Source organism: Diceros bicornis, chromosome 36 (genome assembly GCF_020826845.1).
Source record: "Diceros bicornis minor isolate mBicDic1 chromosome 36, mDicBic1.mat.cur, whole genome shotgun sequence".
In the NCBI taxonomy this organism is placed as follows: domain Eukaryota; kingdom Metazoa; phylum Chordata; class Mammalia; order Perissodactyla; family Rhinocerotidae; genus Diceros; species Diceros bicornis.
In genome coordinates this window covers 26,523,580-26,551,296 of record NC_080775.1, presented here as the reverse complement: position 1 = coordinate 26,551,296, position 27,717 = coordinate 26,523,580, and the positions used below count along the sequence as shown (strand labels likewise).

Below are 27,717 nucleotides of genomic sequence, written 5' to 3'. Positions count from 1 at the left end.
GTGCTGTGGCAAGTAATTGTCAGAGAGGATGGAGAAACGGTGGTGTGGAACCAGGGAAGATGAGCCTCGAGATAGTTGAATTTTCATGTTTCTTTTACCTCTTTTAGTGTATGCTGGGTTCCCGCATCTTCATTTGCCTCCTAATCCCCCAGGACCACCGCCTTTGGCATCATAGGTCTGCTTTCTTTAAGAAAACTTCACATCTACTAGTTTTTCCTTGGTTCCCTCACCCAGGGCCAGCTTCCCACTATGCACAGTAGCACAGCCAGGACCCATGAAAATGCTTTTATTTTAATTTCTTCTAAAATCAAAAGAAAAATGAACATAATAATAATATATAATAAGCCTAGATTATATATGTCTATATATTGATGTAGTTGTAAAATATAATTTTAATATCCTTTTATGGAGGAAAGGGTCCACAAAGGCAAAACGACCTAGAACACACAGAAGTCCTAACGCAGCCCTGAGCCCCCTAACTGCCTGAGGCCTTTCTTTCTGCTTTCCAATGTGACTACTCTTTTGTGATCCTACAGTTTAGCATCCTAGTCACGTTATGTGTTCTAATGTGATAAATTACTCTCTCTCCATCAGTTAGTCTGTTAACAAGTAATCACTGAGGATCCTTTCTGCTAGGTACTGGAGCTAAAACAATGAACATGACAGACAGTATATTGTGGAAGACAAACATTGAACAAAGTGTGCCAAATGTTATAAATAAATACAGGATACTATACAATATATAACAGAGGGATCTCGTCTAAGTACATTTTTAAAAAATTTAACTTTTAATATATCCTTACAGAAATTCTATATGTATTTAAGAGCAAATATGAATGTAAATTCTTATTTTCCCCCGTTTTATATAAAAGGTAAACTATTTAACTCAATAACAAAAAACAAATAACTCAATTAAAAAATGGGAAAAGGACTTGAGTAGACATTTCTCCAAAGAAGATACACAAATGGCCAATAAGCACATGAAAAGATGCTCAGCATTACTAATCATTAGAGAAATGCAAGTCAAAACCACGAGATACCACTTCACACCTATTAGGATGGCTATTATTAAAAAAAACAGAAACTAACAGGTGTTGTCAAGGATGTGGAAAAATTGGAACCCTTGTGCACTGCTGGTGGGAATGTAAAATAGAGCAGCCACTATGGAAAGCAGTCTGGCAGTTCCTCAAAAAATTAAAAATAGAATTATCATAGGATCCAGCAATTCCACTTCTGGATATATACCCAAAAGAACTGAAATCAGAGACTCAAACAGATATTTGTATGACCCACATTCATAATAGTATTGTTCACAGTAGCCAAAAAGTAGAAGCAACTCAAGTATCTGTTGACAGATGAATGGATAAACAAAATGTGGTATATACATATAATGGAATAGTATTCAGCCTTAAAAAGGAAGGAAATTCAACACATGCTACAAAATGGGTGAACCTTGAAGACGTTATTCTAAGTGAAATAAGCCTGTAACAAAATTCCCTTTTTTCTATATATTCATATTCTTTTTGCTATGGACTCTCTTGTTGATAATGTTTTATTAATTTGAGGAGCACTTTATGAAGTAGGAAGGTTAGCCTGTGATATTTGTGAGTAACAAATATTTTGCCCCAATTAGTTTTATATGCTTTGATTTTCCTTTTGATTTTTCCCCATGTAGCCTTTAAAAAAGAGGTAATTACATTTATCAATCTTTCTTTTTATGACTTCTAGATTTTATGTGATAGAGAGAACTTCCTCACTTCAAAACTTAAAAGGGAGTGTCCCAGGTTTTCTTCTAGTGTGTCTATGAGTCTCAATTTTTACCTTAAATCTTTTATCTATTTGGAATGTCTCTTAGTTTGAAATATGGTATAATGTGGTATGAAGAAAATATCCAACTTTATTTTTCACCATATAGCTACTGAGTTATCCTAGTGCCATTTATGATCAATTTGTCTTTCTCCTCCCTCTGTAGTTGAAAATAACCACATTTTAAATTGAGTCCATCTTATCTTTCTATTCTCCTCTATTGATTTTTCCTTTTACTCATGCTCCAATCCCACAGTATTTTGATTACTGAAGCTTTAGAATATGTTTAATATCTAGCTGTGCTTATTTTCCCTCATTATTCTTCTTTTTTCATAGTTTTTCTAGCTGTTTGCTTGTTTATTTTTCCATATTAACTTTAGGATCAACTTGTCTACTCAGAAAAAAATCTTTTGTTATTTTTATTGGGATTGTGTTACATTTATGAATTAATTATAGGAAACTGATATTTTTAGGATGTAGAATCATTTTATCTAAAACTTTGGTTCGTCTGTTCATATCTTCTTTTGTGGCCATTAGTAGTGTTTTCAAATGTTCTAAATAGATCTTGCACATTTCTTGTTAAATTTGTTCCTAGGTATTTTATCTTTTTGTTGTTTTCTTGTGTAAGTAGGGTCCCTTCTTCCATCACATTTTTCTAACTGATTGTTGTTTTTTGTATGAAAAAGCCATTACTTTCTGTATGTTAATATTGTACTCTGCTACCATCATAAATTTGCTTGTCATTTTTGGTAGTTTTTCAGTTGACTCTCTTGTGTTTTCTAATAATACAGTTATATTATTTGCAAATAGTGATGATTTTGCCTCCTTTTGGAAATTTTTGCCATAGGTTTCTGTCTCTGGCTTACTGCATTGAATTGTACCTCCAGTGCAATGTTAAATAATAGTGATGATAGTGCACATTCTTGTCTTGTTTCTGACCTTCGTGGCAATACTTCTAGTATTTTCCCATTGTGTACAGACAATGCTGGCTTTTGGGTTTCAATCAATGTCTTCGGATTATGGTTTTAGACTTTGAAGATCTGGATGCAGATTTTTTTTCTCTACCACTAACTGAGAAACATTGAGTAAATCACTAACTTCTCTGATTTATTTCCATATCTGTAAAATGAGGGAAAAAAAATACCTACTTGTCACCGAGCTGTTGATAATGATTGTGAAAGCACTTGATCAGCTTGCTGTATAAATGTCCCTTGTTCCTCCCTCTTCCTTCTCTACAGAATGCTTCCCTACAGAACTCTTAGGAATTGTAAAACTGGATTTCCCTTTGTGGCTCTGGGCCGTTTTGTAATTCCATTCACCACTCAGTTTCTACATATATTCCAAGGTTGGAAAGAAAAAGTGCTTTTTTGAACGATGAGCAAATTCCTTTGCTGACATTTAACCAAAATGTATTCCAAACCTGAAGTCTTTTGGAAGGCTAAGAAAATGTTGGTCACCTTCTTGTAAAAAAGTGAAATAAAAAAATGTTTATGTACCTCAGCCCTTCCTGAGTGAGCTGGAAGTGAGTGCACTGAGGTGGTGTTATTTTGTGGTGTTTCAGTTCTGGGAAAAATGAAACCAGAAAATATAGGAAATTTTTCAAGATTTTTGGTTGTGAAAGCTTTCCTTTTTTTTTTTTTTGTTTTTTTCTACTTTGGTTAACATTGAGAGGGCCATATAAGTTTGATTCAGGTGCAGATCTTCTGCAAACTAATTCTGGTCAGTGATCTGTGGCTAAGATTTTCTTCTGTGTTAAATTATGTGTTGTGGAGAACGAACTGTGTGTCTGGAGATACCGAGGGCTGTCTTCCTTTCTCAGACATAACACTGCCGCCTGATAGCCTTGACTGAATCTAAAATAATTTGCACGTGTAGGATTTTTGTATCCCTTTTTTAAAATGAACTTTCATACTAGTTTCTGTGCAGAGTTTTGTTTTGGTCCAATCTGATAAGATTTGCGAATGTACTTCTCCTTCGTAGGAAGCCACCTACCGTGGTTCCGCTCCTTAAAGGGTGTTCGTTACTCGAAGTCTGATACATCCGCTGCCCCTCCCTCCATGGTGGAAAAGTGAGATGTGTGGTCATATGTATGTCCACTGTGTTTACCTTCCTCTTTCACTCAGCTCTCCCAAGACCTAGGTATCAAGCTGTGAATGTTATTTTTTCCAAGAGCAGCAGCTGCCTTCTCCGCTTGGCTTGCTGTTGCATCAGTGGCTTTGGAGATGCCTCTGGCTTTGTCTTGTGGCTGGGCTTCAGAAGAGATTTTCGTACTCCCTCATTTTCCTGGATTCAGTTCTCTGACTACACGTCGAATCTGAGGAATCTGCCCTTTCTAGAACGATTGTGAATGCAGTTTTGCGTTAAAAGCTAAGGAGACTTTAATGTATCCTCTTGTAGAGATTGGTACGAGGAGGTCACTCTGGTCTTCAGCACGTTATGAATTTGTTTGCCGACCGTAAAGGCACGCACATTTGAAAACATATTCCTTTTTTATTTTGGATATATAAAATCATCTTTTGTGAATCTCAAAGCAAAAGCATAAGGAGAGAGAACAGTGGGGGAATGTGCATAAGGTACGTCGATTTCTTCAATGCTTTACAAGGAAAGGCTTCTGGAAACCCTTGTTAAATGCAAGTGTCAGTTGCACCAACAGTAGCGGTACCATCGTTTACATTAGTTCACTTTACAGAGTGCTTACTAAAGCAAATTTAGTAAATTAGAATAAAAGCCAAAATAGAAGGCATTAAATGAATCCGTCAAAAACTAACCCCTTTGCAGACATAGCCTGAACTGCTAGAGGGAGCTGGCACAGCAGAATACTCATTCAGAGCTCCCTTAATACACCACCATTCCTAATGAAGGGCTCTATCCCTGAGTTAATTCAATAATAAAACAGGGGAGGCCGGCCTGGTGGCACAAGCGGTTAAGTGCGCGCGCTCCGCTGCGGCGGCCCGGGGTTCCCCGGTTCGGATCCCGGGCGCACACTGACGCACCGCTTGTCAGGCCATGCTGTGGCGGCGTCCCAAATAAAGTGGAGGAGGATGGGCACGGATGTTAGCCCAGGGCCAGTCTTCCTCGGCAAAAAGAGGAGGATTGGCAGATGTTAGCTCAGGGCTGATCTTCCTCACACACACACACAAAAATAATAATAATAATAAAACAGGAGTCAGCGAAGAAGATATCTTAGTTTCAGTGTGAGAAGCCTCTTCATAATTGCATAAATTAAAATGAGCAACCTAGAAAATGACTGTATGTGTTCAATTTCTCATTTTTCTCGTGAGATAAACTGTAGAGGACAGAGACCATCTCCCTCCTGTTCACTGCTGTGTTACCAGCTGTTAGCAAAATGCACCAATGATCTGTTGATTGGTTGGTTTATTGACTGAGCACTGGGGAATATAATAAGTACTTCCACCTTCAAAATAACCTTAGTCTGGAGAGGAAAGCATGTATGTGTATGTTTTGTTTTGTACATGTAACAGCAGGCAAGGTCAGCACAATGAGCCGGAACCAGTTCTGGGGAATGAGGACCAGACTCCGCGCATGGAAATGGTTTGCATTGCTCCAAAAGCAAAACTTTGCATTTAGCGTAAGGTATAGTGGTGAAACATTGAGCTTTTGCTTTCAACTGCGAGTGTCAACATGACTCCAAGATGTAGTTTCTGGAAATAATTTAGTTAACTCTTATTTTTGTATGCCTGTTCTGTTCTAGAGACTTGTTGCAAAAATTGATGGAAAGTTATTTTCTTTAAATGATAGTTTATTTACAGAAATTCCTTGAAATCTTGATGGTTATTGAAAAGACTGAAATAAATGTAGCCCGAATGTGCCTGGTGCAGAGCTGCTCCGTACCTTCCAGAGGGGTACCATCCTTTGTTAGCACATCACCTCATGTCCATGAAGGTCGTAGAGACTGCTCCCTTTGTAAAATGAAATATTTATGTTTCAATCCCAAAAACATATTGTGGATCATTTTGGTGTTTTAAGTTGAGGGTACAACAGTAAATTATTCCAAAATTATGGAGGCCAAATGTCATTCCCTCCAAAAGTTTGTGTAATATCTATTTATCTGTGGGCAGATGACTGCTCAGTATAATCAGAGGCAGACTTTGTCAACTTAAGTCTAAGTAAACACAGCTGAATATAAGCAAGTTGGACTGCAAGGCTTTTTTGAGCTTTGCCAACAGCGTATGACCTTGGAGAATGCTGCTTTTTTACTACAGTCTGCTTTCAATGGCAAAAAGAATTCTTTTTGTTTCAAATTAACAGGTGATGATTAGAAGCTTGTTATGTCCTAATTTTTAGATGCGAGACAAATTTACATCGTGCATACACCCAACAGAAAGCCACCCTCCTGAGGGAGTTATCTCCCCCTTAGGGAGCTGAATATAAATTGCGAGGGTGGAAGCCAATGAAATGGAGTTTCTTTCTCAAAAAAATATTTTTTTGTTTATTTGTATTTTGTTTTTTGTCTTTGTGCCATTTCAGCAGATTAAAATTGTGGTTCCAAATGCCACTAGAAAATGAACTCTATTATAGATTTATCCATTCTTTAAGAAGCATCTGTCCTGAATAGGAAAGAAACAGTATTGTCATTAACTTTCGGTTTTCAATAGAAATTCTCATTAACTGCTTTATGCTTTCCACAAGTCCTTTTTTTTTCTTCTTTTTTTCAAATACATGTTTCTTTTCAGTCGCCTAATACCTTCCTCTTTTAGCCTAGTATGGAGTCCAATATTAAATTCTTTTAAGGGCACTTTGTGACTTGAAATAAAGTTTCTATTAAATATTACATGTCAAAAGGTGGACTTAAAGTGAGAACTTTGGTAAAAGGTGGATTAGTAGAAATTTGCCTTGAAATGTCTAGCTTTTCAGTACTCGCTGACTGGCTAGCAGCCAGGTAGATCCTCTGCTCTTTCTGTTCTGTCACTTAAGAAAACTATTTCTTTCCCCTTTACCCTTCGGTGTACACTTCCTTCTTTGAGTAAGTACAGTATGTTTTAAGGGTGTGTGACTAATAAAGATTTTAAAATAATTCATCTTTCAAGACTTTGGTATGCCCCCCTTTTTTTTTCAAATCACATGTTGAATAATATTAGCTGAGCATATGGGAAGATATTTAGATCTGTGTGCTAAAATATTATTCCGTAGTTAGATTCATATAAGACCCATCCTCACATTTATTTGCATCCCTCTTTTTTCTGAATGCTGATGAATTTCCATGTTAATATGAATGCTTTGAGAAAAAAATATCAAAATATTTCTAAATATGTTGCTAAGGAATCCAGCAACGCAGCTTTCTCTTTTTTGTTAAGGGCTCCATCATGGGTTTTTAGGATTACGACAACATCCACACTTGAAGGTCTTCAGAGCACCTCATACTCTCATCATATCAAAATCAAATTCATTATGTCTTGCCTTCTCCAAAGTGAAACTGGCTCTTCCTCCTTTCTTCCCTAACTCGGAGAATGCCGTCTTCATCATGCACCCAGTCTCCAAGGCAGAAATCTGAGAGACAGTACCAACTCCTGCCTCCCGCTCCCAAACCGCGTCTAGTCATTCAACACGTCTGCGCCTTAATATCTCTTACATCTTGCCTTGCCTTCCCCACAGCTACTTCCGTAATCCCAGGACTCCTCACCTGTGTCTTAGGTTCCTGCCACAATCCTGCCTGGCTCCTCCAATCTAGTCTTCCACTGAGGCAAGAGGGAGCTTTCTAAAATCCAAATCTGATCATATCACTGTTAAGTATCCTTTAGTTGTTCTCCATACCTTTCAGGATACAGTTCACATTCCTTCTCTTGGCACCCCAAACCATAAACCCCTCAATGCCTGGCCTCTGCTGATCTCTCTTGGTTAATTTCCCAACTGCCCCTTCACACACCTCATCCATTTCAGCTACGCGAAAAAGCGTTTCTCAGAGTTGTTCAGTGGCGTGACGTCGTGCCTTCACACAGCTGTTCCCTTTACTTGGAAAGCTTTTCCCCATCTTCATTTCGGTAACTCCTGCTCATCGTTACCTCAGGCCATGCTTTCCCATTTTCCATGTCTTGGCCCTCAGGTAATGATAACGTTGGTTGGGCCCACCGGCATGAATGGAGGAAGCTGCTTGCTGCTGGAGCAATGGCCCAGGGCCTCTGCCCCGCTGCCCCAAGGGCATCATGTCCTTGGAGCTCCTTTCAGGATCACCAGCCCCTGCCCCTGCCATTGCCTCTCCCCTTTATGCTCCACAGCACTTCCCATCCTGAGCTCTTGTCGTTTATTTACCAAACTGAGCTGCTTGGGGACGAGACCCATTTGTAATTTGTATTTCTGGCCTGTCACAGTGCCTGGCACACAAGATGCATTCAATCAGTGTTTGCTGAATGAACCAATGAACCTATGAATATGTGAAGGAAGACAACATGGAGAAGAGCAAATTCTACTGCGTTTAAAATGAGAAGATCTGGCTTCTAGTACTAGCCCTATTGTTTACTAACAATTTGGTCTTAGACCTGTCAGTCAGCTTTTCTGAGTCTCAATTTCCACACTGTAAAGTGGGGAAAATGATATAAGTGTGCCAAAAAAGGAAATGAGATTAATTACACATGTGTAACTTGCAGAATGCTCGATAAATATTGTTATCATCACCATGAATTGTGTGAAGTTGACCTGGCCCTTAACCATGCTCAGAAAGGGGCAGGGGGTATAAAATGCTGTGTACAAAGTATAATTTTCCATTTGACATTCACAAAAAGATAATTTAGTTTTCACTTAGATAAGTTCAGATTCATTGTAATGTGGTTGCGGATTCTCTATCAAAGCGCCAGGCATCCAAAGATGGCAAAGAAATACCAAGGGAAGTTGAGTATTCCTCTCATTCTGCCGCACAGTAGAAAGAACTTTTTTTTTATGATTGTCGTCTTTTCGTAAAAATATCAAGAGTCTTTGAAATAATCTGTATTTTCTTACTCCAGTCAATCTGAGAACTTAAGAATACCAAGTTGTTTAGGATAAAAGCAGTGATATAATTAAGGTCTTTTAGACAGTATATGTGTTAAGTAGTTATTTATTCCTTATGAAAAGGATAGGTCTACCAGTTACTTAGATCTTCATAGGAAAATTTTAATAACAGAGATTAGAGAGGCAGCTTTTAAGAAGTGGGAATTTCCAAAGCTGTTTCCCCAGATTCACATGCCCCATTCTATCTTGAGTAAGGACCTTCACATTTAAAACTTTCTCCAAGCAATTAAGAGTAAACACTCTAATACACCTATATGTTTGTGTGAGTATCGTGTAAGCTGCTAGTCCGAAAGGGGTTACATGTACTAACTCCAAAAATGAACAGCAAAAGACCAGTTGCTGACATAATCCTGGAATTTGCCTTGGTGTGCTCATTCTTACTCTCATCAAAGATTCCATCCTAATATTTTGCATATTATGGCTACTAAGCAACTGAAGTGACCTTCTCCATCCAAGCCATTGCAAAACAGAAGCCTCCACAATATGCAGTCTTGCTCTTTTGAGAATTTTCCACACTAGGGCATCCTAGACATAACATGGCTGTCCTTGACCTAGCTTAGACAATTCAAATACAAAATCTATTTTGAATTGTTGTATTACTTGTTATCTGTTCCATTTCAAGGTAGGTCTTCAACATTCATCGAAAGTTTGCTGCCGTTACAAAAAGAGTATTTGCAATTGTGGAATAATTGTAGCTGCTATTTATTATTTCTGGGTACCTAGTATCTTACAGTGATTATTTCTAATTTTTACAACAGTCCTCATTATTCAGTATTTTGTATCTCTTTTACAGATGAGAAAAAAAACGAGACTCAGATATTAAGTAACTTGCCCCAAACCACATGCTAATAAGCAGCAGAACTGAGTTTCAGACCCCAAGCTCTCTGGTTCCAAATTTGCTCTCTTTCCAGTCTAACTTACTGTTGGAGGAATAAAGTGTGATTAAGTAAATCCCCCCTTCAAAGTTTGCACTGTTTACCAATGAACCAGTGTGCTCAATTTCTCAATTTGAGATAAACCTAAAAAAGGCATGAATCCCATTAAAGAGCAGCTGTAGGAATTTGAGTAACTAATTAGTTATTCTCTTTCTCTGTGCCCTAAAGACTCCTCAAGTTAGCATGCAATTTCCATTTGAATAATTCTTCAGTTAATCATAAACTCTGACTCCTATTTCTAAAGCAGCCTTTTGACAGATACTTCCAACACTTGCCCTACACAACTCCCATTACTTCTTCTTTTCTCCATATAAAAATAATCATCTTTGTTCCAGTTCTGGACCCACTTTCTGCTTTTCCTAGCCCTGCCAATTATTTTGATGATGATGATGATTAGTCATGTGAATAATTAATTAAATGCATTTTCCTCATTGCTCATCTTTCATTTCTTTATTCTTCTTCTATGAGCTCCTATAAGTCAGCACAAATACAAATTCCTTGTTCCTTTCACTCTGAAAGTACTTTTTGTGCATCTTCTTGTCCAAGTAAGAATTTACATATTATGTTGTCTAATAAACGATGTATCTTATAGGATGATTTTTAAACCTCCTAAAGTAAGCTGAAAATCAGCTGGATAATGTATCCAGTTACTTGGAGTTTGGAAAATAAGAGAAATACTTTTTTCTAAAAAGCCTTGGTGACCAACTTCCCACCTCCTATTCTTGTCTTATGCTGAGAGCTGTGTAGTTAAGTGCTGCCTGAAACAAGGGCTTCCTTCTTCATGTGTGTTTTGTAACATCTTGTGTTCAGCTCCCATTGTGGGTGGCCCGGGAAGGATGGTTTCTGCTCTCATGTTTGGTGGATGCCTTCAGCTCCCTTGGCTTTGGACCCATGTGCAAACCGTATGCGTGACAGAGAGTGGTGTGCTCCTGGTGGGCATTAGCTGAGTGTGTGCATTAGCTGGATAGACCTCTGGGATAACAGGGGACTTCACAAGCAATGGTGCTATGGCACACTTCTCGGTTCAGGGCACTTCACAGCTCTTGGTTGCTTGTGAGAAACTCTTCTGCTCCCAAATCAAAGGCTGGCCTAAACCGGCCCCTCTTTCTTCCGCCTCCTGAGTGTGGAAAAGTAACTAGAACTCCCACCATCTATTAGGGAGGGGAGAAGGCCACTTACCTGCAAGAGCTTGGGAATCTTGCAAGGAATGTATGATTTCGCTGGCTGTTATAACCAAAAAAAGAAAGGCAACTTTCTTGTGCCTCCTTAATGAAAACATGTACTTTGTTTCCTCTTGTGTATGAGGGCCAGGCTCTTTTGTATAATGCTTTGATTCAAGGTGATAACTACTGTCTTCTCATTGTTCATTCAGCACCTGTTTCTGTATGTCTAGAGAGAATTTAGAATTGGAGGATTTAATTTTTAAATTGCATTTGAGTATGTATAGTATATTCCATCACCAAAATCAAAAGTGTGGATAAGTGGATCTGATTTGTCCTGGAAATATAATTTTTGCTTTCTTTCCTTTTTTGCACAGCTTTCTGCCTTTCCCTCTCACTCTCTCTCATTTAAAATTGGTTTATATTATTGATTGTTAAAATACTACATTTCTCTCTAAGTCATCAAAAAGTATGGGAAAGGGTAGAAAATATAAGGAATAGCAGAGGCTTGCTTTTAGTCCAAAAAAATTGTTAGGTTCATTGTCCCTTTCTCTAAATCAATCATTTTTAATGTCTACAACAAAAATCTTTTCCCTTTTATTTTATTTTTTGAGGAAGATTGGCCCTAAGCTAACATCTGTTGTCAATCTTCCTCTTTTTTTTTTTTTTTCTTTTTTCTCCCCAAAGCCCCAGTACATAGTTGTATATCCTAGTTGTAGGTCCTTCTAGTTCTTTTATGTGGGATGCCGCCTCAACATGGCTTGATGAGCGGTGAGTAGGTCCATGCCCAGGATCCGAAGCGGATAGAACCCTGGGACACCCAAGGGGAAGGCTCGAACTTAACCACTATGTCACCAGACTGGCCCCTCCCTTTTATTTTTGAGGTGTCTTATTTACTTGTAACAGCATATAACATTTGTAAGACAGTATGTATGGCAGCTGCTTGCATTTAAATATATTTATATTGTGTGAACATGCCATTCTTTTTATTTAAATTTCCATGAAATGGCTCTGCAAGAACTTTCCTGTATATTATACTCGTTCTCCTTCTTTCTTGGTAGTCACTGAGCTCTGGTATGTTTTTAATCTAAGATCCTAACGGTGCTTGCTCTTTCTTTCTCTGTGGTTTCTTTGCTTCATGTTTAGTACTGTATTTTTAATATCTTGTGATGCCCATAGAAATACCTCTCCTAAATATTACCTTCTACAGGCTGCAGTGTGGAGCCTTATTATTTTAGTAGACTTGCTACGTCTAATTTGGGTAGGCGTTGGCAGCAGTGGTCCCAGCACAGGATGACCCCGCATGCTCTGGGGATGGAATGAACTCAGCTCACCCTCCAGCAGACACCCAGCCAGGAGTCGCTCTCCGTGCACCGCCTGTCCCTGGGCTTCAAGATGACTACCATTAGCGCTTTGGTCCTCTCCAGCCCTTTGATCCCAAGTGCTCTGACTTTCTGCTGCTGTTCAAAAGCAAAGCCATCAGCAGGCCTAGACAGGACCCTCTCAAGCCTCCTTCACAATTAGATTCAGCATCCTGCGCTCTATTTTAGTGATTTGGGTCTTAGTGGTTGCCAAGTTGTTTGCATGGCGGTCCCGTACCCCTTATCCCTGTTTCTCTTTAGAGATCATATAGCTCCAGCTACCTGCTGTAAAAATAGAAGATTAAAAATCACCAAAAACTGTTTGTAAAACCTCATCAGTATGTCAGTGTATAATAAAACAATGCTCTGTTCTTTTTGAGGCGGGCCTGAATAAAATATTCTAATAAGGGCAACAGAAACTAAGTTTACTTTAGTTTATAAAAGCTTATTATCCTACCCTAGAAAGAAAAAATTCTGTGTTAGGCTGAATAATTAGTTTTTGATGACCCCATGTGGATTACTATTTGTCACCCTATTTTCCCAAAGGAAAGATAAAAAAAAATACAAGACTTTTACAAAAATAAAAGGCTCACCATCACAGCAATATAGAGCTGGGCCAACATGTTTATTTTCAAAACAGAAAACACAGATCTTATAACAGTATATTATTACTGTAGCTATTCCAATTAGAAGAAGGAGGGTGATTTAATTATTCTGAAGGATTCTGTAAAATATTACCATGAAAATCTTGGGTTCCTTTATCCTCAAGTTTCTATTTGTAATGACTCTCCCTGAATTATGTGCCATAGCACAGCAAAAATTTTAATAACTGGGGCAAGAAAGTGAAGTGTTTTAACTCTGCCCCCCAAAAATCCTTTTAGTGGTATTCATATTAAAGCAAAAATAGACAATAAAAAGTATTTTTGAAGCTGGAGTCACCCATTTCTGAATAATATTCTCCTATAAAAATATTATATGTGCTATTCACGTGAAGGTAGACTTAAGAACTTGGTTTGTCTGTCATTTGGCCTTTGTTGGAGTAAGAGGAATACATAACGATTTTTGAAACGTACCAAAGAAATGGTGCATCGTGCTGCTACACTTGAATGAACACCCAGGAGTGTCAGCAGGATTCTCTACCAAAAGCAGTCTACTTCTAACGTTCCACAGAGGGGTTTCTCATGGGGCAGCCCCTTCACCTTCTCCATCAGAACACCTGGGATGCTTGTTCAGATGCGGTTCCTCGGCCGCATCTGTGACCTATGTAATCACAGTCTCAGAGATAGGATCCAGGAACCTGTCTTTTGGAGAGGTTCCCCTGTGAATTTTGTTCTTTCCTCTACAGCATCCTAAGAAGATGGGTTAGAGGCTAGGGTGTGATAGTAGAAACCCCGTGTGGGACTTAGCGCCTCCGTGAAAGTCGGAGTGGCCCCTGTGACTAATGAAGGATGACTGACAGCATTGCTTCTTCACGTCAGGAATCCTAATGCCATAGCCTTTACAATGTGCCAGGCACTGTTTCAAGAGCTTTCCACTTAGTACCTCATTTAATCCTCACAGCACCCCTGGGAAGTAGGTGTTATTATTATTCCCATTTTATTGGTGAAGACACTTCGATACAGTGTGCATAAATAACTCACCCAAGGTCACATAGCTAGTGAGTCAGCTGTTTTCCTATGGTCCTAGGACACATCTGTGCTTAGACAAATTATTGTACAAAGAGATGGGTTTTGATCTATAAAATGTTTTTGTTTTCCCCCAAACAGATCAACTTGTTAGGTTTAAGCAACTTATCCCCTAATTTATTTTAGAAATCTTTTGTATTCTAAATTTAAGTGATAATAGTGGAATAGGATCTGTATGCCATTGGAATTTAATAAATGGTTTGGGATGTAGATTCCCAGACAAATTTTAGAGTGGACCCCTCTGGCAAGACTTAAAGTAGAGGGGGGGGTTATTTGGTATTCTCTTGGTCAGAAGCCCTCTTGACTAGGGGTACTCTTGGACCTCCAGCTCCAGCCAAGGCATGGCAAGGCATTTTACCCCACCTTTATGCCTAGTTCCTTTTTAACTTCTCCTGCCCTTCAATACCATCAGCTAAAATCTTCCCAATTTTCATTTCCAAGTCCCTCCCTACCCCAGCGTAGACTTTAAATGACTGTTTCTGAAATTAAAAGCAGAAAATCACAGAACCTTTAAATGTAGAAATGTGTGAACATAGGACACTGACATGCCAAGTACAGTTTTAACATTTTAAGTGTATTAAGAACATTGAAATGTATTTGAAATGTAGAAGAAGGTCTGGTAATACTGTTCATCTTATGTCTAAAATATGTTTCTTTTCTATTAATAAATACAGCAGATGAACTGTCAGTAGAGAAACTGTCATTTGCTACTCTTCGGAAAGATCCAAGAAGTTTGTGAACGTCATCTCTGTTATTGTGTCATTTCTGGTGCTAATGCAGTCAGACAGGTTTAACACCAAGATCTCCTAGTCTGAAGTGTCATTTCTGGAGATGGTAATTTAAGGAATTTGAAAAGCATGGTAATAATGTGAGCCAATTCAAAGATACACTGCAGTTCATATATCAAAGGAAAAATACTTTTTTGATGGTTTTTCAGAGATACTAAAGAGCTCAAAAATACATGGATTCCAGCCAACTTCTAGATCATTACAAATGCACATTTTTCCATTTAAAAGCCCTTTTTGCTGAAGGAAGTCATATTAGTACTTTGTAACCTAACTCTATTCAGCTATATATTTATTAAACAAGTCAACCTTCTGGAACTACAGTGTGGCAGCTATAAAGTTGATCTCGGGAGAAACAGCCCTTGTGCTCTTAAAGAACTTAGAGGATGAATATCAATATTGGGATGTTGGGACAAAATTAAGGTTTAGCTAAAAATCAAAATAAGTCCATCCAGTTTTCATAACTAGTAGCCCAACTTGCATGTAGAAAGGAGTGCTTTTACAAACAATAATACTCCTTGCAACACACAGACGTTATTCATGCATAGTTAGGAAGTCATTTTCTGAGACTTTGGCTGGAAACATAGCTTTCATAGATGAAACATTTTGGGTAACATCCCCAGTATTCCCCTTGAGAAAATGAACTAACAAAATCCATTAGACACTTAAAGCTAGCTGATATTCTTTAATGTGGCTCCAATGCTCTGTCTCGGCATGTCGCAGTACTTTGGCACAAAATAGCATCAGAAAAGCCATTTTGTTTTTGAAGATGATAGATTCTGCACACTTAATCCATTAATCTGAGCTGATGGGCTTTGCCCAGAGTTAAAATATTTCATCCTTACGAGTTAAAATATTTCATCCTTACATAATGCTTTTCATATTAAATCTCTGAACAATACTAATTTTTCTGGTGACTGTGTTCAACCCCATGTTCTAGATGTAAAGAATAAAGTGAGAGGGGAGGTAAATTTTTTTTTTATGAGAATTTATGTAGTGCTTGGTATATGTGCTCAAGTTCTCTTCTAGATATTTTAGAAAATATGAAATCATGCCATCCTCCTAACAACCCTCTGAGTCTAGTACTATTAGCCCCATGTTATAGGTGAGAAAGTTGAAGCACAGAGAAGTCTGGCAGCTGGCCAGGTGTCACAAAGATAGTAAGTAGCAGAGCAGGAGTCCCGCTCCTGCTGTCTGGTTTCTGGGTCTAGGCTCCAACCACTGCACTACGCTGCCTCTGTGCCTCACACCAGACCACCCTCGTAGGTAATAACAACGAGCTAAAAGTAGAAATGAGAATATTTAACATTTCCAGACTCCCTTTCTGGTCACTCACCAACAATTTCCTCCCCATAGACTGCATTCTAATCTTCAAAGTGAAATTTCAGGCTGAACTGTTTAGGCTTCAGGAAGGTGGAGCCTTTGAGATCACAGAGGAGCAATCTTGGTAGATGGGACTATGCAGAATAACTTAGCATCAAAAATATTTAATATATTTAGTGAAAAAGATTGAAAGTGAAGTTGAGATATTATAATTGGGTGGCACCCTGCTTCAATGAAATGTTAGTTTAAAGTTACAAATCCCACTTCCTACACTGTCAGTCCCCCAGCCCAGGCTGATGAGGTCAGAACAGCCGTGCATTTCACCAGAACAAGGACAACTGGGAGTTCATAAGGAGCCACCAGCCTCCGGTTCTTAAGATCTGCATAATAAGGAAAGCCATCAAAGCTATGGCTCCCTGACAGATAAGGAGCCAAGCAACACCTTTACAGGTTTGCACACAGGTGTGGGTACTCCTGGAAGAATAAAGATGTTTTGTTGTTGTTAATGAAAATATAAGCTATCCTGACAGCTTTGAGATGTCAGCCTACCCCTGTCCTGACCAGAGGGCTCTTCACTGTTGGTCCAGAATAGAGGGTGTGATTTCTAATTTTTATTTTCTAGCAGCAGGTAGAGGGGACAATGCATTGACAGAAAGACAGCTGAAGGTGGGGACCCTGTGGATCCAGGACATCTGGGCATCATTAGCCATAGTGAGGGGCCAACCCACATGAGAGGTAGCAGGAAGGAAAAGAATCTTTGCCCAGATGGTGAAGGTCATAGCTGGAAGAAACACTGGCTTAATTTTTGGAAAAGATTTTTCTACAGGCTCTGAAACGATTTTGGAAGCCACTCATTCTTTAAGGCCTTAGGATAAATAATTTAGCTAGTATATTGCAAAAGGGAAAAAAAACCCCAAAACTAGATCCATCCATGAAGATGACATGGGTTGCATTTCATAATTCTCACTTTTCAGAAAGCTTGCAAAGCTCCCCCATCTCAAGGCTCACAAAACTCAGGCTCCAATACCTCGTCAGTGCGAGCAGCCTCGATGGTCACGAGGCGTGGTCGCAGTCTCTGCCTGTCATGCCCAGGTTTTAAAGTGGAGCCCACTTCTGGGGGTGGAACTGGACGAAGCAGTTTAGTCACCAACAGATACGTGTTACAGGTTGTTGGGTGTCTTTTTTCCTTCCTTTTTGGGCAAAATCACTTAGAATGATTTATCTTTACTCATTCAAAAACTCTAACTACCCCAAAGAGAGGATAACCACAAAAATTTCCTCTAAAAGTGAGGCAGCAGCAGCTGTGCAGGAGTTACTGAGCAGTAACGCACTCTGGGCGACGGAAGAGTGATTATAGGGAGATCACGTTTATCAAAACGTCACCCTAATTAACGTGTGAGGAGAGCTCAAGAGCTTCAATTCCCTATTCTGTGATTTGGATAGATTTTTTGATATTACAGATTAAATCATTAGGAGGAAAAGAGTCTTTTTTGTATCTCTATCATCTAAAATACTAGGAAAAAGTACAGAAAAGGGGTTTAATACGTTATCGTTCCACAGGCTTTCTATGTAAACAATGCATTAGGCCTTGCCCTGGTCTTTGAAGGTGGCTTTATCCACAGAGATCGCTTGGATAATGGAATGCAGCCGTTAAAACCATGACCTTCAGAGCCAGCTGACCCGGAGCTGAGTCTCAGCTCCCATCGCCTGAGTCCCGTGCAAGTTTCTGGACCCTCTAAGTGGCAGTGTCATTTGTAAATGAGGGCCATGGTGCTGTGTCATAGGGTGATTGTAAGTACTTACCCAGATAACATTTGTGGAGTTCCTGGCATAGTGTCTGGTGTAAGAATAAGCATTCAGTCAGTGTTAGTAATTGTTATTTTAAAGATAACCCCTTCTTGTAACATTGGAGTCTCTCAATATTCAAGTTCAAACTGGATGAAGCTGGATTTTGACTTCTTTCAAGCTGTTTCTGTTTCACAGGCAAAAACCACTGCCACGTCAGGAAAGGCCAAATGGTAAATTATTATCTTATTTATTAACAAAGAGTAAGGCGAAAGTAGAAGTTCAGTGGAAAAACCAAGGCATGAAACATGTACAAGAATGACCCCCTTTAAAAAATTGTATATAAACTTGCTTGGAAGGCCAGATCCCAAATATTAACATTAGTTATCCCTAAAGGCCCTTTATTTTCTCTTTTACACCTTTTCCTAGATTTTTGGCCATGAACCTATATTACTTTCTTGTTAGAGAAAAACAACAAATGCTTTTTTCAAAGGAAAGGAACATAGAGCCACAGTGGAACCAGTCTGTAGGTGTGTAGGTGAGCCCGGCCTGGATCTAGTGCCTGGGGAAACAGAGAGAGAGAGACCGGGTGATGGGGGCAGGGGATCGCTTGTCCATTGACGTAAGTCCTGCAAATTTGGAGCAATCCATATTTCAAAGTCTTCAGTGAGGTTTTATATCTGCCCTACTCACCAGAATCTTGTTCTTTATCTCACTTGTTCCAAGTATGTAAATAACTCCAGAAACTGATCTGGGGTCCTGGGGGCTCTCAGGACCTCTGAGATCAGAAACACCCTAAATGCTGGCTGTCCACACCTGCTGTCACCAGTAACAGCCCCAAAACTGAGTGTGAGGAAGTGCAGTTGTCAGGCGTCTGGAGCTCTCTCTCCATTCTAATTTAGAGAAACATATAATTTATGAGTTTTAGATTAATTTAAAATACTCATATTTTTTATTTTATTTACATTTCAGTGTGTGAGTAGTATTTTTGTGGAATATTTAAGAACATTCCTAACTTTGGGGCTTATTGATTGGATTTGAAAAAAATCTCGGAGCAAAAGATTTGGCTGTATTTTAGTCTCTTTTATGAGTATACATATTACTTCAGGAATATGTATCAGAATTAACGTCTCTAAATTGCATTTATCAAAGTTGAATGGACGCTTTGCCCAGAGAGCTTTGTGCTTACACATCTCGAGGTGCAGTAGAACTGAATTTTCTATATAATTGTTTCTCTACTTAACTTTATAAGGAAACATATGTCCAAACTGAGGATAACCCCACTTTAACTTTCAACATGGTTTGGGTTTTGCAGCATGCAAGATTTTTCTAACTATGCACCTCTTTTTTTCTTTCCTTTTCTTTTTTGGTCTTAAAACACACTCCTTTGGCTGGTTCAGTAAGTTGTTCCTGCCAACCAGTTGCTTTTATGGTAATTGACAGCGTAGCTGATTTTTGGAACCTTAGAATCTAAAAAGGCATTTTAGCTCAGACTTGGGAGAGGCTGAGCCAGGCTACTTGCAGAGTAAGAGATACAGCTGGGCCGAATGTAGGGCAGTCAGACCCCAAGTCTGTGCATGTTAATTAACAGCAGTGAAACGTCTGCTCTAGCTCAGACTTCTGATTTCTCTCTCTTCAGCAGCATTCAGAATCCTTCCTTCTCCTGTCAGATTGTTTCTTGAGCTGCTGGGTGCCACTTCCGAAGGGGAGCCAGTGAGACCACCTGTCTGGAGTGGGCAGATGTGGTGTGAGCCCCCTGAGCCCTGGGAATGGGTCAATAGACCCACCACTCCGTAAATATTGACTATTGGCTGAAAAAACACAAAATACTTAAACCAGATAAGAGACGGCAAGTTCATACTTCAAAGGAAAAGAGCATAAGAAAAAAAAACTTCATATGTAATACAAGTATTTAATATAATGGGTGAATTGTAAATTTTCTGAGTTCCTCTCAAATGATATCAGTTCTCTAAAATAGCTGGGGCATTTCCCCAGCATAACGACTAGAAAAAAAATCTCTCCAAACTCCCAGATCTTTATAGTCCTTTGCTTTCCTACAAAAGCACAAATGTTTACGAGTAAAAGGGCCCCTGTTTGCTATCTTCCTTTTGCTAGTTCTTCTGGGAACTAGAACACACCACTCTGCAGGAGGTGGCTCTTGGACACATAATATCCTAGTGACACGGCAGCCCACCAATAACAGCAACAGGGAAAGCGTGCCCTTCTAACACCAGTTTATGTTTTGAACCAAAAGCACCCTGGACACAGAGAGCCCCCTCAGAGTGGCAATAGTCAGCTTTTTCTGGGCGGTTTGAAATCTTTGACACCGAGCTTTGTTAACATACTGTGTTTTTAGCATTGACTATTGATGGAGAAGCAAAATGTTTCTTCTATTCATTACTGTTTATGAATCTTTCCTTCTGTTGCTGGGAGAGGTACCTGAATCCACACCCAGTGACATGGAACGTGCCCATCTGCCTTAGAAATAAAATATAGAATTCAGTCTTTTGAATACTGCCGAGTACATTGTTGAAATTCATGAAGCTAATTAGGACTACTCGAACGGGGATCAGAGTCTGTGTTTTTAGACTTCAAAGGTATTTTCATAGGCACCAAACTGTAAAACACATACACCCAAGGAGTAAGCAGAATTTTATAATTTCGCAGTTGGCTGTAGTAAACTTGTTTCCCAGTGGAATGAGTTCAAGCAGGCAGCCACAGGGAGTGCTGCTAGCTGCGTCCAGCCGTTCATGGGCTGCGGGACAGACAAGTTCACTCTTCATCTGAAATAGAAGCTCTCCATGGACCTAACAGTGAGTTACATGTTCTCCTTCCACATCCAGGCTCCACTCATTTATGGCATTTCTGGGTTCTCTAACCCATCACATACCCGATAGCCACAGGCTTCCTTCTTGTTGTGTGTGCAGTGCTCGCTCTCAGGTTGACGATTCGGGTGGGACCCTGATTCTGGCCCCCTTTGTATGTGTGAGGGTGCTCTGCTCATGAGCCAGAGCGCCAGTTACATGGTCTTTTCTAAATTCTGTCTTGTTATTTCCCTTAATGTTCTTTAAGCTTCGTGGAACTTATTCTGCTTTTGCCAAGTCTTTCCATTGAATAAATATCTCCATAACCTATTGCTTCACTTTGGCAACAGAATTGTTGCAATTTGTGGGCAAAATGGAGCAAAGGCCTAACTCATTTTTTTTCTCTGTAAAATGTCCAATGTTGCTGGCTTTCCTCCTTCTAAACAAAGGCCTTGACTTGTTCTCTGTTCTGGTAGCGCCATGTCTCTGTCATTACTGAGTGAAGATTTATAGATAATAGTACTAAACAAAGAATGATTTAATGGACATACACAGAGCCAGTGATACTAAATAAGCTAAGACACAAAGTGCTTAGAATAGTGCCTGGTACATAGGAAGTGATCTGTGCACTAGGATTGTCAGAGTTCTGTGAATTGAAGGTTGTCATTCTTCTCCTCCATTTACATAAGTAATATTATAATTCCAAAATTATCAAAAGCAGCAGAGATGTAGCTAACCATCCAGGCTGAACTAGTAGGGGCCAGGAGATCCAGAGGGTGACCAGCCAGCCACTCACAGATCCAGTTATCTCCCAAAGGATACCTAAAATGAAAGGAGACCAAAGAAAGGAACTAACATTTGTTGTTCCATTTGGGGCCAGGCACACATTATCTCCTTTATTCTTCATAAAAACCTTGTCATTTGTTCACTAAGTGCTTTTGTTTTGTCTCGTTTCCTTGCCTTTTTTTTAAGCTGCCTGGGTCCCCAGGTGAGGGGTTATGCAAAGAGCTCATAGTGACCCAGTGTTGTCTCCTGGTCTACACTGTAATGCCTGACTCAGGATGTGTTAACAGGCTTTCCCAATTCTTTTCATTCATAGAGGGCATCAAAATTTAGCTGCCTTCTCAACAGCGTCATGTAATTATTTTCTCTTGCCATATCTTCCCTGGGAAATTTTGCCCTGGTTGGACTATATTATGACACATTGATGTTCTTTTTCTCAAGTCTCTTCTAGTTCCATGACTCCCTTAGAGTCCAGAACTGGAAACCGTGCTGCATGGCTTAACTAGCCTTGAGCAGTACAGAGAAAAAGATATTGCCTTCAGAAATATTGGGTTGGGGGAGGTAAAAGAAAAGGAGAGGATGGAGGGCAGGAAAAGACAACTTTTTAAAGGCCATATAACTAGAATAGGGCCTTGAGCAAACATTGTGTTTTCATGTTTCCTATGTGGGCAGTGCCTCACTCCGTGCTACTCGGTGATGGTGGTGGTTGTTGATGATGGTGGTGATGGTGACTTAACCACTCTCTGGGTTGGAGTCTCATAGGCTGATGGGGAGTCTCAGCCCCACTCCTCTGTCCCCTCTTACTGCGCATGCTGGTTGCCTCTCTTTACCCTGCATGCATCTTTCCCTCCACTATGTCTATTTTTATGTTTCCAATACCATATTCTTTAGCCAAAGGGGCTACCTAGGGAGATTTAATCAAAATCAAGAACCCATTTCATCTTTCTTTCTATGGAAGTGGTATTGGTGGACATTAGTGTTCTGAGTGACGAGTCTAAACCAAAGGTGAGAGTGCAGAAGCGAAAGCTCGTACCCTTTCATTTCCTGCAACAGCAGGATGTGGAGTTTGTTTGGAGCTTGAAGACTGGTGCCTGCTCATTTTAATCTGCCAGGAAATCCTGTGTTACTGTCAGCATTGGGTCTGTTACTCATTTGGTAACTAGCGAGAGGGAACTATTTACCAGTCTTTTTTCTGAGATGACGGTTTGATTCCCATGAAACCATAGCCAGAGGCACCCTGAAGATTCTCTAGGAACTCCCTTATTTTATAGTTGAGGAAACTGCATCGCGGACACTGGAGGGCATCATAATCTCCCCAAAGGGCACAGCAGATGAGTGGTGGGGTGAGATCAGAACCTGGCCCCAGGGAGAGTCAGCACTCTTTTCCCGAAACCATTTGCCTCCTCATGAAAAGGCCCAATTTCTCAGAATAAATTCACCTCACTTTTTGTATATTTCTGAAAGCTACTTTTTATTCTTTATTACCTGTTCTCTTCTTATTCCTAATTCTTTGCAAAGAGATTTTTTTTGCATCTTAATTTAAACTACTTGATCTTTGTGGAAAAAAAATTTTCAGCCATATTTCCCGATAAACTTTTATTCCTGGGAATTAATGATGAAACTCTTGGGAATAAAAAAGAAAGAAAAAAAATAATTGAAATTTTGCTTTTCTTTACAGACACTCTGGAAAATGGATCCAATAAAGGTGACAGGTGAGGCATACTCTATGTTTTTATTTGCCATTTGTGCTTTTCAGTGACGGCATTTTCTACAGACGCTACAGTGAGTTTGATCATTTTCTTTCTGTTTTTGCTTAAATCCAGTGCAGCTAATCGAAGGGGACCGAGCAAGGACGACACGTACTGGAAGGAGATCAATGCAGCGATGGCCTTGACAAATCTTGCACAGGGAAAAGACAAGCTGCAGGGGACCACCAGCTGCATCATCCAGAAGTCGTCCCATATAGCAGAAGTCAAGACGGTCAAAGTGCCCCTGGTCCAGCAGTTTTAAGAATTTGTCACTTTTCCCATCAACGGCTGTTCTTCACGTCAGTGTTTTTCACAAATCCTCATCCTGAGAGCCGAAGCAGGAGTGACAATGACTCCCTTTCACACCTCTTCTTATGTCTAATTATCCTAAATATATCATTTAGTTGCTTCTGTAAAAGACATATAAATTATAAAAAAACCTCACTTCAATCAAAAATATTAACTTATTTTATGTTACTCAAACTATGTGTAAAATGTCTGCATTGCCATTACAGTAAGTGCCTTGCTTCCCGAAAATGAGCTACAACGTGGGCATAGGAGAGCAGCTATGCCTCAAGATGAAACGCCATACTGCTTATTAGGCTGTGCGTCTCATTCCAGATGGACCTAACCATTCCAGGACTGAAACCAGACTTGCCGAAAGCCCTTGAAATGTATTCAATAATTCACATGTTAAAACTTGGAAATCTATTCAGCCCAAATGAAATGTTCCTTTAAAAAAAAAATTTCTGCAGTATTTAAAATTGTTCAGTGTGCTTTTCAGAGTGACAGTGAGAATTTTATGCATGTCTCTTGCCTGCATATCTGATATGTTACAAACTTCCGAAACGAAAGGTACAGTGATCACATAATGTGTACATTTAAGAAGAGTCGCAATGAATACATTGTGATCAGAAAAACTTTTTCCAAGAGCTGCTGGAAAAACACCACAATGCCCTTTAGAATTGATTTGGATTTTCTTTTTCTCATGTTTTGCTGAAGTTTTTAAAAACTTTATTAGATAAGGAACTCGAAATTTTCCTGTGTAGAATTAAATCCGTAGTTTAGTTTTAAAACATAATCCTGTTTGCATTAGAGTTCCATGTTTTTTGTGGTGGAAACTTTTTCGTATGGAATGGCTAAAAGCCTTTTATTTGGTTCATTTCAAATTACAATTGCTGATGGACAATTTCTATTGCATGAGAACAAGACAATGAAAGAAATGTATTTCTATGTGAATATACATATACACACATAAAATTGATTTTTAAATTTAAAACATATGGAAAACAAAACATTGAACAGTCTCTGAATTTTGCCAAGTAAGACATTAAAGTAAAAATTATGTGAAATCATGCAAAGAAAGAACATTTTGTTTCTAAATTAGACTATCATTGAGTGAGAATAATCAATATCAAGAACGAATATCTTTTTCAATCAAACAATAATATTCTAATCAGCTTGGGGAGACCTGAAACTTGAATAAACAGTGGAGATGCCAAATATAACAGAGTATGTGTGCTACAGAGAAGTAAAAAGGATTTGACTCTTTTATGGTGGGATGTTTTTTCTGGGTATGTAATCTATTTTGTCATTTTTTTTTTAAACTGGAAAGCGTTTTTGTGAGTGTGAGTGAGAGCCAATAGTGCAGCCATGTGGTGACATTTTTCTTTATTTTGCAAAATGCTTTTAAAACCAAAGGCTGCTCTAGTTGCTATATGGACAATATCAGTCTTGATATAAACTGTAGGACACTTTTTTTCATGTAACATAGCATTTGGGGCTTGGGTTTATTTAGTGTAATGAAGATAATTTGATATAAAAATATTTTGTATATATATATTTTTACTTTGTTTTTTAAATTGCTGTTTGCAGTAACAGTAAGTGCGAAGCAAGATATGTAAGTTATGACTGTATGATCAGATGAAGTATGAGTTCTTTTGGCTTATATCATTAAGTAGTTACAGATCTATGATAAAAACTTTGGAATCTTTATAAAACAGTTTTGCCAAAATGTGATCATGTCAATGAAAACTAAGGACAAGTACTTCACTTTTTCATACTATTATAAGTTATTCTGGTATTAAATATTTTAATAAAATTGTTTTTGTTTTGACATATTTCAGTTAGAGGAATGGATGCTGGTTTTTTTATTTGAATTATTCATAATTTATTTTTGCCATCTTTTTAAAAAGAATCAGCAAATTTGTTCTATGTTATAAACTATGGATGACAAGCCAATATAGGACAGCTATACACATGATTTTTTTTTTTTGCTGAGGAAGACTGGCCCTGGGCTAACATCCATGCCCATCTTCCTCCACTTTATATGGGACGCTGCCACAGCATGGCTTGCCAAGCAGTGTGTCCGTGCGTGCCCGGGATCTGAACCGGCGAACCCCGGGCCGCCACAGTGGAGTACCCACACTTAACCGCTTGTGCCATTGGGGCGGCCCCCCCGTGATTTTTTTTTTTAAAGACCAAAGCTTGGAGTCTAGCCTATAAACACATCAAGAAGATTTTATAATTAGCACATCCTTGGCAAATCTCCAATTGCCATTACTTTTAATTTATTTTTTCTTTTGCTGCTTTAATGTTTTCTGGAAATTAAAGTGCCCCCAATCCTTTAAAGGAATCTTGAACAATGCTGAGCCAGCAGCTGAGAATCTAACTCATAATTTATGTTGTAGAGAAATAGAATTACCTCTATTCTTTGTTTTGCCATATGTAATCATTTTAATAAAATTAATAACTGCCAGGAGTTCTTGACAGATTTAAAATAAAAGTTAATTTCTAGAACTCAATGATCATATGAATTTTGTTTTCCTTTGAGACTTGACCAGGTGGAGAAAGAAGCAGAACAGAAGGTTCCATTATATGCTGTAATTCTCCTAGGTTGGTAAGGGATATGATATGGGAGCACTGCATTTGTATTAGGGTTGAATTTCATCACCTTAGACCACCAACCTACGTTTTAAGAGCAGAGGAAAAGAGACTATGATGTTAACTGTTAAAATACATAAATTTAAAATGAACATTTTCACTAAATACCTTCTTTCAGTAGCTAATACAATAAGCGTTATTACTGTGTGCTATGTACTGGAGAGAACCTCAGCTTTGAAGCTGAACAGATAAACATTTGAATCCCAGCTCTGCTACTCGCTATTGTAAGATCCAGACTCAGTCACTCTCGGCTTCAGTTGCTTCATCTACAAAGTGAGAGAAATGGGTTATACCTTGTGAAGTTTGCTACAAGGTTTCAAAATAATATACAACATATAAAGTACCTACCACAGTGCCTGGCATTTAAGAGGTGCTCACTAAATGGAAGGTATTATCACATAATTATAATTCCTCTATATAGAGTTTATGTGCAAAAAAGTACAAATATAAATGGGATATGAGATATGGGTAGTGTACTAAAGAGCCTTGGGAAAGGAAAGATGTCTGACGTGAAAGATTGCAGTGAAAGGTAAAAGTTGGTATCAGAGTTAGAGAGAGACCTTCAAGAAGATCATTTTTATTATCATTCCTTTGACTTCCTGGAGAAAAGTATAAAAGAGAACAAAGCTAGAGAAGAACAGACATGCCAATAGAAAACGCAGCACGTGCGATGACTTCTTTCAGATCGAGAATTGCTTTTCCTTTTATTTGTCCTGCTTGATCCTGTTCAAGATGACTAAGAACTCAAGCTGCTGTCTGTAGTCTCTGCCTGCTCCAAGTAGCAATGTTTAACAAACAGTGGCAACAGCCATGGGCTGCTTTTAAACTCATCCAGCTCAATGGCATAACATCATGCAAATAAACACAGAGAATAAGAGCAAGCTGCCCAGACTCTTCTGTCTGGGACAGCTTAGGTCGGCCATGCCTGGGAAGGCAGTGTGGGGTGGTGGTAAGAACCTGGGCTGGCACAATCTGGCTTTGCCTCCTCATTTCTTACTGACTTTGGGGAACAAGCATAAGCCTTCTATACCCAGTGTTTGCATCTATAAAATATGATCTATGAAATCTACCTACTCCAAAGATCTGTTGTGAGGATTAAGTAAGACAGTGGATATAAAAGAGCTTGCAGACTGCATGGTACTGTACCAATGCTAACGACTTATTAATGTGTTCCAGATGACTCTGAAAGGCCTAATATCCCATAATTTTTGGCAATATAAATTGTAGTTTCCATGAAGCATATAGACCCCTAGATTTTGTCAAATACATGTTCTGATCTACCATCTTTGGGCCTTTTTGAGCACAGAGAGTCTTTTGGTCCTGTACTTCTTTGTAACAATTACAATCAGAATTAGGTGATTGATTGTCATACTGCAGGGATAGAAACGTGACTTCACCACTTTCCAGCTTTAAGAGCCATCTTAGAGATGGACTAAAAATTTGGTTTGGGAGGGTTGTGCGTTGGCCATAATAAACTTTTTTCTTTTAAGGTGAGAAAAACAGATTTCTGAGTTTGGAAAAATAAGCTGACGTGTTTTTACATGTTCACGCAAATGACTCCATGGAAATTCATCCCATGTAAAGATTGTCTCAATAA

The 27,717-nt window shown here is 38.9% G+C and overlaps 1 protein-coding gene across 3 annotated transcripts in view; it reads left to right on the top strand.

Annotated features, from left to right (window-relative positions):
- Nucleotides 1-25,981, top strand: part of MKX (mohawk homeobox) — a 64,790-nt gene extending 38,809 nt beyond the window's left edge. For all 3 annotated transcript variants that reach the window (XM_058532691.1, XM_058532693.1, XM_058532692.1), the window contains exons 6-7: nucleotides 23,108-23,141; nucleotides 23,253-25,981. In XM_058532691.1, coding sequence (XP_058388674.1) covers nucleotides 23,108-23,141; nucleotides 23,253-23,439 — 221 coding nt within the window. In that variant the 3' untranslated portion in view covers nucleotides 23,440-25,981. The remainder of the gene's footprint in view (nucleotides 1-23,107; nucleotides 23,142-23,252) is intronic.
- Nucleotides 25,982-27,717: the final 1,736 nt, after the last annotated feature.